This window comes from Corythoichthys intestinalis, chromosome 4 (genome assembly GCF_030265065.1).
Source record: "Corythoichthys intestinalis isolate RoL2023-P3 chromosome 4, ASM3026506v1, whole genome shotgun sequence".
Lineage (NCBI taxonomy): Eukaryota > Metazoa > Chordata > Actinopteri > Syngnathiformes > Syngnathidae > Corythoichthys > Corythoichthys intestinalis.
The window spans coordinates 5,424,374-5,438,154 of NC_080398.1; the positions used below are offsets into that span (position 1 = coordinate 5,424,374).

Genomic DNA, 13,781 nt, shown 5'->3' on the forward strand with positions numbered 1-13,781 from the left:
ATGTATGAAAAATTATGCTGGCATTTTTTTGTTTAGGCTCCCAAGTTTAAATGATATTAATCAGCTGTCAAAGAATGATTTCACGTGTTGATAGCAAAATTTTCCACAAGAACCAATTCATTTCCTGTACATTTTGTATAGTTTCCAGTTTATTTTAAGGCATTTCTGGGTCACTTCCTGTTTGTTGGTCAATTCCTGTTGATTTTAAGGCATTTCCAGTCACTTCTTGTTGATTTTAGATCACTTTCTATTGGTTTTGGGTCCATTTCTAATGGTTTTTGGGGAATTCTTGAGTTACTTCCTGTTGATTTTAGGGCATTGTGGGGTCACTTCCTGTTTATTGGTCTGTTATGGCTGATTTTGGGGCATTTCCAGGTCACCTTCTGTTGGTTTTGATTCACTTTCTGATGGTTTTTGGGGCATTCTTGAGTCATTTCCTGTTTATTTGGGGCCATTCGGGGTCACTTCCTTTTAATTGGTCTGTTCTGGCTGATTTGGGGGGCATATCCTGGTCACTTTCTGTTGATTTTGAGTCAGTTTCTGATTATTTGGAGGAATTCCTTCATCGCTTCCTGTACATTTTGGGTCACTTCCTGTTGGTTTAAGGGCATTCTGGGGTCACTTCCTGTTTCTTGGTCTGTTATGGCTGATTTTGGGGCATTTTCAGGTCACTTTCTGTTGGTTTTGATAGTTTCTAATGATTTTGGGGACTTTCTGGATAACTTCCTGTCCATTTTGGGTCACCTCATGTTTATTGGTGTATTATGGCTGATTTTGGAGGTTTCCAGGTCACTTTCTGATGATTTTGAGTCACTTACTGATGATTTCGGGAATTCCTGGGTCACTTCCTGTACATTTTGGTTCACTTCCTGTTGATTTTTCGGCATTCTGGAGTCCTTTCTTGTTTATTGGTCTGTTGTGGCTGATTTGGGGGCATTTCCAGGTCACTTTCTGATGGTTTTGAGTCACTCATCTGATGATTTTAGGGAATTCCTGGATCATTTCCTGTAAATTTTGGGTCACTTCCTATATATTTTAGGACCACTCTGGGGTCACTTCCTATTCTTGGTCTGTTATGGCTGATTTTGGGGCATTTCCAGGTCACTTTCTGATGATTTTGGGGAATTTTTGTTAACCAATTGGCTCAAAACGAACATTCAACCTATTATCGTGAGATAATCGGTTGAAAATTGTGCCATTTATAACCATTTCAAACTAAAGTACACTCTCCATTGACTGTTAATCAAATGGCACTGACACAAAATGGCCGACAACTGATTACTGCCGTCCCGTTTTGAACGCAGCGTGCATTACACATCTAACTGGCTAAACATATGATATCTACGGTCAGAGCGATACACAATTCTTCTTCCCTGCTAATCCGCCAGTGCTTAGGGCGCCCTCTCTGGCATCACATCACACAAACACAGCAGAAACAAATAATAAATCCATTTGTTTTATTTATATTTCAAATAAACTCAATAAAATTACAATAAGACACATTGTAAAAATGATGAAGCAACAGAGTACATTTCTCATATGACTTGGTAATACTAGAGAACGGCACTTGATGTCCCCGGAGCGAAGAAGGAGGCTCCTTTGTCATGGACTTTGTACTGAAAGGTCGTCTTCTTCTGGTCCTGACCATCAGCTTGTCTTCTTCTGTCCCATACCTCCAACTAAACACACACAAAAAAATAGAACCAATGTTTCTTCTTTATTGATATGAACTACTAATATTGTCATCTTGCTATCAATTGGCATCTGGGTCCAAAACAAACTATGTTAAAGTGAGTTTAGAGCTCCCTTTAGACAAAAGTAGTGATTTAGTGGCATATAAGTGCCAAGGAATTACGTTTAGGTCAGTTAAAGAGCTTCTTTCAGACAAAAATAGTCGTTTGCCGCCACCATGTGGTATCTTGGTGTACTCCTAATTACGTTGAAGGCTGCAGAGAAGCTTCATTTTGACAAAAGTAGTGATTTGGTAGCCTTTAGAGGCATGTAAATAGCAAGGAATTACATTTAAAATGAAGTAATAACTAGCTTATTTCTCAAGTTATTTTTTTATTAAAGTTCCCATTAATGTCAACACTAGCTAATTTTTAAATTTGCCATTTGCAATGCTAGGCGTCCAATCCATTTGAACTTGGAGGGTTGGCACCCAATCCCTTTGCTTCAAATGGATTGGACGTCTACGAGTAATAAACTCATTTCAACTGATGGCAGAAGCATGAAAAGACCTTTCATCGCCCCTACCAAAATGGCCGACCTGTAGGGGTGTGCCATCTTGGCCACCCCACGATTCGATTCGATTACGATTCAGGATGCCACCATTCGATTTTTGAACGATGATCACGGTATTGACGGTGATCGCGATTATCACGATTATCGATGCATCGTACATTACTCATTAATAAAGTAGCCAAACAAATTTATGTCCCTTATTTATTGAAAATGTCCTTATGATTCAACAGGAACGATGGAAACATGCCCATACAGCAAAAAGCTGCCCTTAATCTGCTTTTTTATTTATTTATTTTTTTTTACAAGAAAGTGCAAAAACGTAACCACTTTAAAGGGAGTACGTATTTCTCTCAACAATACCATAAAATTTACACTGGTGGAATGAATTCCACATTTTCTGGACACAAACAAAGTGTCTTTAGAAATAAGACTTCCTTTAAACAATATACTTTGTTTTCACCGTGTTACCTCCCTTGTGTAACTCTGAGTGACAGGTGGAAATCACAACTGCTCTTGATCACTTTTAACTTGTGGCGTTTATTGCCGAGCACATAAAAAAAAAAAAACACCGCCACACGCACACTCATTACACCGCACGCACTTTCTTCTCTCCCTGCCCGCCCATGCGCACACATGCCTGTCGGCTCCCAGGCAGCACTTGCAACAACTTTCTATGCTATTTCAAATGTTTGTAGTGTTACCGCTTAATCATGGTTTTACACGTTCTGCATATGAAATACACGTTAGCGAATTAGCTAATTAGCTTCGCGCTCTGCGCTAACTATTACCATCTCAAAAACAACAACGATAAAGGCTAAACAGTACAAGAGGGTTCGTGTACTCACCTCTTATAGACGCACACAGGTCTTAGCAACACACTCTGGACATTTTTCAATTGAAATGCCTTAAAACTACTGCTGGACATCTGAAAGACAAGGAGCAACGAGCTATCTCTCGTCCTCTCTCGCTCTAAAAAATAACTTGCGACCCCTTCTGTTCCTGCCTGTCTCATACACAAATTTATTTTCCAGTCTTTTAAAAAGGAGTAAATCTCTCTCCTAGTAACTGGGAGCATCCATCATAATGTTGTGCGTGCGACCGTTAACGGTGTCAGAGCGGCAGACGTGTCTTAAATTTCGTTCCGCTACGAGCGGCTGTCATAAAGTTATGATTGAAAATCGTTTTTGAACCTTTATGAATCGTAATCGAACCATCACGTGCCGATGCACGTAATAATCAATTTTTTGGAACTCCTCTACCGCCCTGTTGGCCATATTGGTAGGGGCGACATTCCCAATAGGGTCAATGCGTTGACATTAGAGATGACGTGATCAGACCCGATCGATCGGGATGCCGATCGATCGGGTCTGATCACGTCATTTTCAAAGTATTGGAATCGCAAAAAAATATCGGACATGCCTTTTTTAAATATATATTAGGGCTGTCAAAATTATCACGTTAACGGGCGTTAATTTTTAAAATTAATCACGTTAAAATATTTGACGCAATTAACGCAGATGCCCCGCTCAGAGTGATTTAAATGACAGTACACAGTGAAACGCTCACTTGTTGTGTGTGAGTTTTCCTGCCTCTGCTGGCGCTTGGGTGCGACTGATTTTATAGGCTTCAGCATCCATGAGCATTGTGTAAGTAATTATTGACATCAACAATGGCGGGCTACTAGTTTATTTTTTGATTGAAAATTTTACAAATTTTATTAAAACGAAAACGTTAAGAGGGGTTTTAATATAAAATTTATATAACTTGTACTAACATTTTTCTTTTAAGAACTACAAGTCTTTCTATCCATGGATCGCTTTAACAGAATGTTCATAATGTTAATGCCATCTTGTTGATTTATTGTTATAATAAAAAAATAGTCCTTATGTACCGTATGTTGAATGTATATATCCATCTTTTGTCTTATCTTTCCATTACAACAATAATTTACAAAAAAATATGGCATATTTTATAGATGGTTTGAATTGCGATTAATTGCGATTAATTACGATTAGTTAATTTTTAAGCTGTAATTAACTCCAATAAAAATTTAAATCGTTTGACAGCCCTAATATATATATCAGGAGTCGCGTTAACCGAATATTTTCCGTCGTTGACCGTTTTTTTAAAACGGTGACGGAAAAAACTGAAGTCCGTCCGTCATTTTGACAGGTTGCAATTCACACCCCAGACCACAGGGTGGCGAGTGAGCATATAAATTAGCTATTGTCTCTCTTAATGCATGACGTCGTTTGCTATTCTGTCAGAATATTGTAGCGTCACCGGGGTCTGGCGGCGGCACCATGATTGACACATCAACGCAAGGTTCTTATTGGTGCACCTAGTGTGTCAGCGCGTCATCCAATTGGTGGACTAGATTGCCGCCTGTGTATAGACCCCAATCACATGACGTTACAACTCCGCCCCCCTGACTGGAGCCGCCATATTGTGTATCAGCTTGTCGCGTTTACACATTACCGCTACATACATGCCTCCTATTAGGGCATGTTTTTCTGCTCGTTAACATTAATAATCAAAATGGTGAAGGCGTGTGTGGCGGTTGGTTGCAGTAACAGAGAAGATAGACGGAGAGACTTGAAGTTCTACCGTATTCTGAGAGACCCGAAGAGGAGAGCGAGATGGACTGCTGTAATTCGACAAGAAATCTGGGCACCAAACGATCACCACAGACGATGTGGTAGTCATTTTATATCAGGTAAGATGCATTTAATATATATTTAGAAGATTTTGGGCTGACAACCACAATTAAGATCATTGTGTGATGTTGGTGATTGGGGTCTATATAGTTGCCTCTTTTTCTTTGGGGATGGAGTTGTCGTTTTGTTGGTGTTGTTGGCGGTAAGCGCAGAGTAAAAAGAGGGAGGAAAATACCACGACTTCCGTGTCTAATTTTTCGCCGCCGAGCAAGCGTTACAATATTAATTAAAAATGAATGAAAACTAAATACTATTGAATATGTCATCATTATCATTTTAAAAATTTAAGTGACGGGTAAAAATAGATTATGACCGGATTTTTATGACCCTGTCAGTCAAAATGGCAGACTACGAAAATGTCTAGCGCAACCTCTGATATACATATATATATATTTTAATTAAATTGTTTTCTAATTGTATTTGACGTTACAGACATAATGTGTTACACTCTTCCAGAGTCTTTAGTTTAAGCTTAAGGTAGGGTTATCAAATTTATTGCGTTAACGGTGAGAATGAATATTTTTTACATTTATCACGTTACAATATTTAACGCAATTAACGCATGCGCTGCACAACCCACTTACGCATTGTCGTGTTCAATCTATAATGGCGCCGTTTTACCAATACAGTATATAGAGCTAAAAGGCAGCGTAAAATGAGTAGAGTGAATTTTGGCAACCTGTGGAGCCTTCTTTTAAATGGCTAAAGCCTTGCAATCTCTCTCCCAACGATTAGAATAATCGTGGGAAGCAATGTGGGGAAGAAAGGTAGTATTTGATCATTTTCTTAACACCCCATGTTATTTCCCAACGCAGAGAAGATATATCAATTGGTACCACGACGCAGTCATGGTTGCACTTCCCATCATGCATTTGGGCAGAAGTTACATGGCTACAGTATCATTTACTGAAACCTCAACAAATACACTAGATGGCAATATTTAGTCACAATATACAAAGTCACATTTATCCTTTAAGAATTACAAGTCTTTCTATCCGTGGATCCCTCTCACAGAAAGAATGTTAATAATGTAAATGCCATCTTGAGGATTTATTGTCATAATAAACAAATACAGTACTAATGTACTGTATGTTGAATGTATATATTCGTCCGAGTTTTATTCATTTTTTTCTTAACGCATTGCCAAAATGTATATGATCGGGAAAATTTATCGGGAATGATTGGAATTGAATCGGGACAAAAAAAAGCAATCGGATCGGGAAATATCGGGATCGGCAGATACTCAAACTAAAACAATCGGATCGGGAGCAAAAAAACATGATCGGAACAACCCTAGTTGACATTCAAATAGTGCTGCAACGATTAATCGATTAACTCGAGTATTCGATTAGAAAAAAAGATTCGAATTAAATTTTGCTGCTTCGAGTATTCATTTAATTAAAGTGGCGTTGTAATGGTTTATTTTGAAACTGTTTGCATTTAGTTTTATTGATTTGGGTGGATACACTGCCCTCTAATCTGCCTAATTTCAGATGGTTTTATCCATCTGCTCCCTGTTAAGACCAACATAAGATAAGATTTTGTTTGACCTTATCTTTTTTTCATGCATTTGTAATTTATTTTACAGGTATATTTAGTCATTTTTTTGTGGGAATATGTGTCTGAACCATTTGTTAAGAGCATTGTAAAACAAAAAAAACAAAAAAAAAAAAGTTAGCATTTTATAGCATTTAAGCTAGCGGGATTTTGCTAAGTTAGCCAATTGTTTTAAACATAGATCCTCATTAATTATTTTCTTATACTGTTTCAGGTTCAGCTCAGGTATTTTAATTTTTCATGTTCCTTATCCGATTACTCGATTATTTGACTAATCGACTACTAAAATAATCGATAGCTGCAGCCCTACATTCAAATAAAGTCACTGCTGGCTTATTTCTACACCAATTTTTAAAAGATGTGTTTTATCATTGTCAAAGCATCACTCATCGTCTACAAAAAGACCTTTCATTGGCCATTCCAAATTGGCCTTTAGGGCGGCCATGTTGGTAGGGGCGACATTCCTATCAAAGTCAATGCAATGACATTAAAATAGTCATTACTGGCTTATTTCTCAACCGATTTTTAAAAGATTATCAATGTCAAAGCCTCTGTTACTTACTCTTTGTCTGCCATTGACGGTGCTAGACGTCCAATGCATTTGAAGTGGGAGGGTTGGCAGCGAATGAACGAATGTTCATTCGCTGCCATCCTCCCAGTTCAAATGGATTGGACGTCTACTAGGGATAAACTCATTGAAATCGGCATCTTGTCACAGCAAAAAGCAATGATAAAAGATTGAGAAACGGTATTAGCCATGCTGTTTAAATACATATCTATCAGTACCTGACCGTGGATGTCCCGGCAATAACCCGTTGGAAGACCTTGTACGCTAAGCGATAGGCTACATTGGTGAGTCAGTCCTCTCAATAACCTCTCCGAGCTCTCCTCACTTCCCGTATCATCGTCGTCGTCTTCTCCGTCGCAGCGCAGCAGCATCACCACGTTGCCCTGCCGCCGATATCCACCGGGAGTCACGTTAGGGGATTTTCACGTTTTGGGGTCAGCTCACCTTCAGTTGCGAGCAGACCAGGGCTCGGCAGTAATGGCTGAAATCCAGCACGGAGTCCACGCTGACGCCGAGACTCTGCAGCACGCTGACGTCGTCCACCAGCAGCGCGGGTGGGCGGAGCGAGCCGGACTCCGCCCCCTGTGAGGTGAGGCTGGAGTGTACAGATTGGAAGAGACTTCGCAGGCCTGCCCCGGGATTCCTGCTCAAAGAATCAAAAGTGTTTTGTTTATACTTGTTAGCTGCAACTGAGAGCGATAGACGTCCAATCCAAGTCCCCCTCCCCAAATTAACAGAAAGTCTCCAAATCAGAAAAGAAGTGATCAAAATAAACAGAAATTGACCCAGAAACAACCCAAAAACAACAAGAAGTAACCAAAATCATCAAGAAGTGTCCAAAGTTAACAGTAAAGGATCAAGAAGTGCCCTAAAATCAACAGGAATTGGCCTGAATGTGCACCAAAATCAACAGGAAATGACACAGAAGTGACCCAAAATCAATAGGAAATGATCCAGAAGTGCTGCCGAAATCAACAAGGTGAGATCAAAATAACAGGAAGTAACCTGAAAGTGCCCCAAAATCAACAGGAAATGACCGAGAAGTATCAACAAGAAGTGATCTAAATCAATTGGAAGTGACAAAAATAAACAAAGTGACACATATTAACAGAAAAATGACCAAAATCAATAGGAAAAGGCCCAGAGGTGCCCCAAAGTCAATTGGAAATGACCCAGAAAACCCCCCAAAAACAAGGTGAGAAAAAAAAAATCAACAAAAGTGACCTGAACGGTCCTAAAAGTCAACAGGAAGTGACCTATATCAAAAGCAGTAGGGCCGAGAACGAAAAGTGGTATTTGGTATGTGGCAAAATGGATTTTGGTATGTGACATTTTTATATTTGGTATGTAGTATTTGTTTGGTATGTGGCAAAGTGGCTTTTGATATTTAACATTTTTTGTATTTGGCATACCAAAATGAATAGAAAATTTGGACGTGCATAGCCTTCAATGGCATGGACGTGCACGGCCTGCAAAAATGCCATATAAAAAAATGCTATATAGAAAAAAAAGCCGTATACCAAAAGTAATTTTGACACATACAAAACAAATGGTATATGTCAAAAGCCACTTTGCCATATACAAAAAGAAAATGCCACATACCCAAAAAAATGCCGCAGACTAAAATCCATTTTGCCACATACTAAAAAAAAAGCCACATGCCAAAATCCATTTTGCCACATAGAGAAAAAAAATGCCACATACCGAAATCTGTTTTGCCACACACCCAAAAAAATGCCACGTATCGAAATCCATTTTGCCACATGTCAAAAGCAACTTTGCCATATACCAAAAAATGCCACATACCAAAAAAATGCTGCATACCAAAAGCCATTTTGCCACGTACTAAAAAAAAAAATGCCACGTGCCAAAATCCATTTTGCAACATACAAAAAAAAATGCCACATACCGAAATCCGTTTTGCCACACACCCCAAAAAAATGCCACGTATCGAAATCCATTTTGCCACATGTCAAAAGCCACTTTGCCATACCTATACCAAAAAATGCCACATACCAAAAAATGCCACATGCCAAAATCCATTTTGCCACATATCAAAAAAAGCCACATGCCAAAATCCATTTTGCCGCATACAAAAAAAAAATGCCACATACCGAAATCCATTTTGCCACATACCCAAACAAATGCCACATACCTAAGTCCATTTTGCCACATGTCAAAAGCCACTTTGCCATTTACCAAAAAATGCCACATACCAAAAAAATGCCACAAACCAAAATCCATTTTGCCACATATCAAAATTCATTTTGCCACATACGGGGAAAAAAATGCCACTTACCGAAATCCATTTTGCCACATACCAAAAGCCATTATCCCACATACCAAACACCACTTTTCATTCTCGCAGTCTCTCAAAGGAAGTGACCAAAATTAATTGGAAATGACCCACAAGTGCCCCAAATCAACTAGATTAGACCAAAATCAACCGGAAATTACCTGGAAGTACCCCCAAAATCAACAATAAGTGACATAAATAAATTAGAAGTAAACAAAATAAACAGAGTGACCCAAATTAACAGATGACCCAGAATCTACAGGACTCCGCCCCTTGGGGGTGAGTTCATTGGCTGCTATGTACATGTACAAATGGATTGAACAGCTAGCGTTGCCCGCATTAGCAAAACACTTCAAAATTTCACCTGAGGAAGTCCATGGCCTGACTTCCTGGTCTGGCGCCATCAGGATTGAGGATGGACAAGGATTCATTGAGTCCTTCCAGGAACACCAGCTGACCTTTTTCTTTAGCCTGAGACAGACTCACACCCTCAACACACAAAAAATGTTAGCCATTTTTACGCATCACAAAACGGCATTTTCACACAAAGTAAACAGTTTTGTGAAGTACCAATCTCTGGCTGACTGCGCTGTAGTGACTCAATGACTGCGCCAGACCTACAAAACAGACTTGACAGCCAGCTAAAAGAAAACAAAACACGATTATGATCGTATATAATTATTGTTGTAAACCTCAGTATTCATGTCGGTTGAGAAATCATGCTCACCTCTGAGGTAGAATCCCAGAAAGTGATGGATGAGGAAGGAGGCATCACTCTGCCTGTCGGACAGCAGCACAAACTCGCCCTGACGACAACAACAAAAATGTAAACTTAAATAATAATAATAATAATAATAATAATAAAAATAAGAGAAGACTTATGATCTCTATCATTTTTTTACTAAATGTAAATATAAAAAAAAAAATAGTAAACTGACATTTTTCATTGTTCTTTAAATTTAATATATATATATGTATAATTAATAAAAATATTTACTGTTCCCTCCTTTTTTCTGTCTTTCAAAATGAAAAAATACATAAATTGTAAAACAAAAGCCCTAAAATAAATAAGACAATACTGTTTCTTCCCCTTTTTTGAAGAAAAAAACTCAATTTTTAATACGAAAGAGTAAATTAACATTTTTAATTTAACAAAAAAACATTTTTTCAAATATTTAAACCCCACCCCCACCCCCATATATCTTAAAAATATGTAAACAAACACATTTTATAAACGAAAAATGAGAACTATTAACAGGGAGAAAGGTTCATTCTCCCTGTCAAAATTGATTAAACGTCTATCGCCATCAATTGTTTGCAAAAATAAATACAAAATAAAATTTAAAATAATAAATAAATCAGTATTGACAGTCGATCTTCCCAGGTTAAATGAATAGGACGTCTATCATACAAAATATATAAACTTACTTCCCGTCGTACTTTCTTACCGTGCTGAAGTTTTCCGGGCTCTCGTTCAAGATGCTGTTGAGTTCTGTAAACATCGTTAGCCACACTAGCGGCTAACTACCCTGCAACTACACGTCATAAACATACACAAACTAGCTCAGCGTTTCGTTAAAAAAAGAACTCCAAACAACACATTAACCAACACTCATAAAGCATTCGTTTAGCCTTCACGTCGTAATAAAAAGAACTTTTTCATTAATTTAATGACTAGAAGAGGATTCAACATGCTAATATCTAAGCTAACCGGAAGTAGCAGAGTGCCACCAAAGATATGTCCGTAAAACAGGAAGGCTGTAACTTCCCCCGTCGCTCACTTACAAAATATATTTTTTAAACTCACTTTTTATTACATCTGTTCGTGTGTTACTCATTGAACATGATTTTACTAAAAATGATTTTAAAAAATGACAGATAAAGCATATCTGTTCTTCGTAAATAATAATGATAAAAAAAGAGAACATATATAGATTTAAAAGCATATTTAAAAACAAACTACACATTGACATCTAGTATACTTTATTTTTTGCTGGATATCACTATTTTATTTGTCGATAAATAATATCATTACAGAAGCAGCTATGTGCAATCTGAAAAGAGTCAGCAGATGGCAGTGGTGAACTCTCGCCTCAAACGCAAACTTCTGAATGCATTCATGTGAATCCTTTATAACTTTTATGATTTATCCATTAAAGTCTGACACTTTTTTTTTTCATTACATAGCAGTAAATGTGTAAAAGAATTTTAGGTGTAAAGGTATGTTAGCTAAAAAACGCGTAACAGGATATTGCTTGGGGTCAATGACTGGTCATGAGTTTTTTTTTTGTTTGTTTTTTTAATCAAAACGCAAGGCAAAAAATAGAGTGTACATCGTAAATGTTTATTGCATTTATTTGCATAAATATCTTTACAAAAAAAAATCGGGCATAAAATGGAGGTTTTTCACTTTTGAATAGTAACCCCTTGATGCGTAATATTAACATTTAAAAATAGCTATACATAGACATAAAGCATTGGGAAAATACATAAGAGCAACAAAAAAAAAAAACAATTAAAAAAATTAATAAGGGGAAAAATAATGAAAAAATTGAAATATTCTGCTGAAAATGTGAAAATTCTAAAATCACAACAATTTAAAAAATAATGAATTGGAAGGGGGGAAAGGAATCATCGTAAATTAATTAACAATAAAAGTTATAATTAAAAATGATAGTAATGCAATATAAATTTCAAAATTAAACAAGGATTTAGAACCTTATTTTAATTTGAATTATTAATGTTCAGTTTTTCTATTTATTTTTTAATTTTAATATAAAATTACCCAATTACTATCCTATTTTCCTATTATTTAATTTAAAAAATATATATATAATTTTAGAATAAAATTTTAAAAATAAAAACAATTTAAATTATTTAAATATTATTACATTATTATTTATTTATTCCACTACTTGTTTAATGTACTTCTATACTTTTTTATGTACATTATTGTACGTGTTTTCCAAGCAAAGTGATTCTTGACACTGCAGGATAATCGCTCTGGATCATCTTTAGCGACATCCGACAATCGGGCCTTTGCGACGAGCGATGCTTCGGTGCTTCAAATTGAGCTTTTTTTGACCTGTGTTTAATAATACTCTATGTATACAAATGCATGCAAGCGTGTGCATGGCATGTTAAAACGTTCCTTTCTCTTCATCTGCGCTCTGCCGGGATTCAGTCAGCCGGTGATTGGCTGTCCATGTGGTGGAATGATGTTGTTAGCGTGCGGGAGGGAGCTCTCTGATTGGCTGGCTACTACACACACACGCGCGGATGCGGTATTCAGGGATGCATGCATATGTGCAGAAGACCAATATTCATCAGTGCTGACTCAGGTTCATTTTTTGGTGCTTTTCAGTTGTCAGTATTTCATGCAAAAAAAATGGAGATTAAAACATGACATATTTGCATATGAAAATGTTAAAAGGAACTAGACATTCATCTCAGGAAAGTAGATTAAGAGGAGTTCCCTCTCAGTCAAAATGGACAAAATGGATTGGACGGCTAGCGGCGTCAATGGCAGCTAATGAGTTAAATTCTATGCGTATGGGGTGTGGGACGGGGTATTTTGGGCAATATGTTAGGGTTTCAAAGTAGGGTTTTGGGCAATAGGTTAGGGTTTCAAAGTAGGGTTTAAACAAGAATTGAGACTCTTTTACGCCCATATCTATAAAGAATTCAGGGATTTAAGCATTTATTCAAAAGAATTTTTAGCAGAAAAAGCTCTTTGTTGTACTAAGGGGGCCGCCACAGTGACTTAAAGTGCATGTGACACAAAAAAGCATGTTTATTTCTAGGGCTGTCAGAATTATCGTGTTAACGGGCGGTAATTAATTTTTTAAATCAATCACGTTAAAATATTTGACGCAATTAACGCACATGTCCCGCTCAGACAGTATTCTGCCTTTTGGTAAGTTTTACAGCAAGGCTTTTTGTGCTGTCTAATAGCGAACTCTTGTGGTCGCTTTGCGACATGGTTTATTGTTTTCTTGCCAGTTCAATATGGCTGCACGACGTCTCGGGCTGACGCCTACGTTGTAATGTTGTGCTTATATGATCCTTGGACAAGATTTGTTCGTAAATATGGTTGTTGTAAAGAATGTACATATTATGTTAGTAAGCGAAATGTTATATTTTTTGTATGAGACGCTTTTTGTCTATGTTTAGTGAATCTGTATAGCGTGCTAAGCTAACGTTGTTGCTAATGCAATGCTCGTGTACTTTTTTTTTGTAGTTTTACAACGGTCTAAAGAGGACAATGGTTTGAGGCCATTTTATTAATAAATCAGATGAAAAAGCAAGAAGTCTGATTATTAAGGCGTCGTTCACTAGCCGTCTAGCTTTGGAAAAAGTAGACGCTTCGGAGTGAGGACAGCATAGACAGATTTAAATG

The 13,781-nt window shown here is 37.3% G+C and overlaps 1 protein-coding gene across 1 annotated transcript; it reads right to left on the reverse strand.

The window, feature by feature from the left end:
* Positions 1-1,455: 1,455 nt before the first annotated feature.
* On the reverse strand, positions 1,456-11,767 carry elp6 (elongator acetyltransferase complex subunit 6). The gene is made up of 7 exons (XM_057833214.1): positions 10,831-11,767; positions 10,110-10,188; positions 9,953-10,023; positions 9,747-9,871; positions 7,531-7,729; positions 7,305-7,469; positions 1,456-1,679 (listed from the first exon to the last, which is right to left on the reverse strand). The coding sequence occupies exons 1-7, from the start codon at positions 10,882-10,884 to the stop codon at positions 1,554-1,556; spliced, it is 819 nt and encodes a 272-aa protein (XP_057689197.1). The 5' UTR covers positions 10,885-11,767; the 3' UTR covers positions 1,456-1,553.
* Between the last annotated feature and the right edge of the window lie 2,014 nt (positions 11,768-13,781).

Coding starts and splice junctions, on each gene's coding strand:
- elp6 (XM_057833214.1), bottom strand. CDS start 10,884: ATGTTTACAGAACTCAACAGCATCTTGAACGAGAGCCCGGAAAACTTC. Junction 10,189..10,830: donor GCCCGGAAAACTTCAGCACG/GTAAGAAAGTAC, acceptor TGTTGTCGTCAG/GGCGAGTTTGTGCTGCTGTC. Junction 7,470..7,530: donor TGGTCTGCTCGCAACTGAAG/GTGAGCTGACCC, acceptor TATCGGCGGCAG/GGCAACGTGGTGATGCTGCT.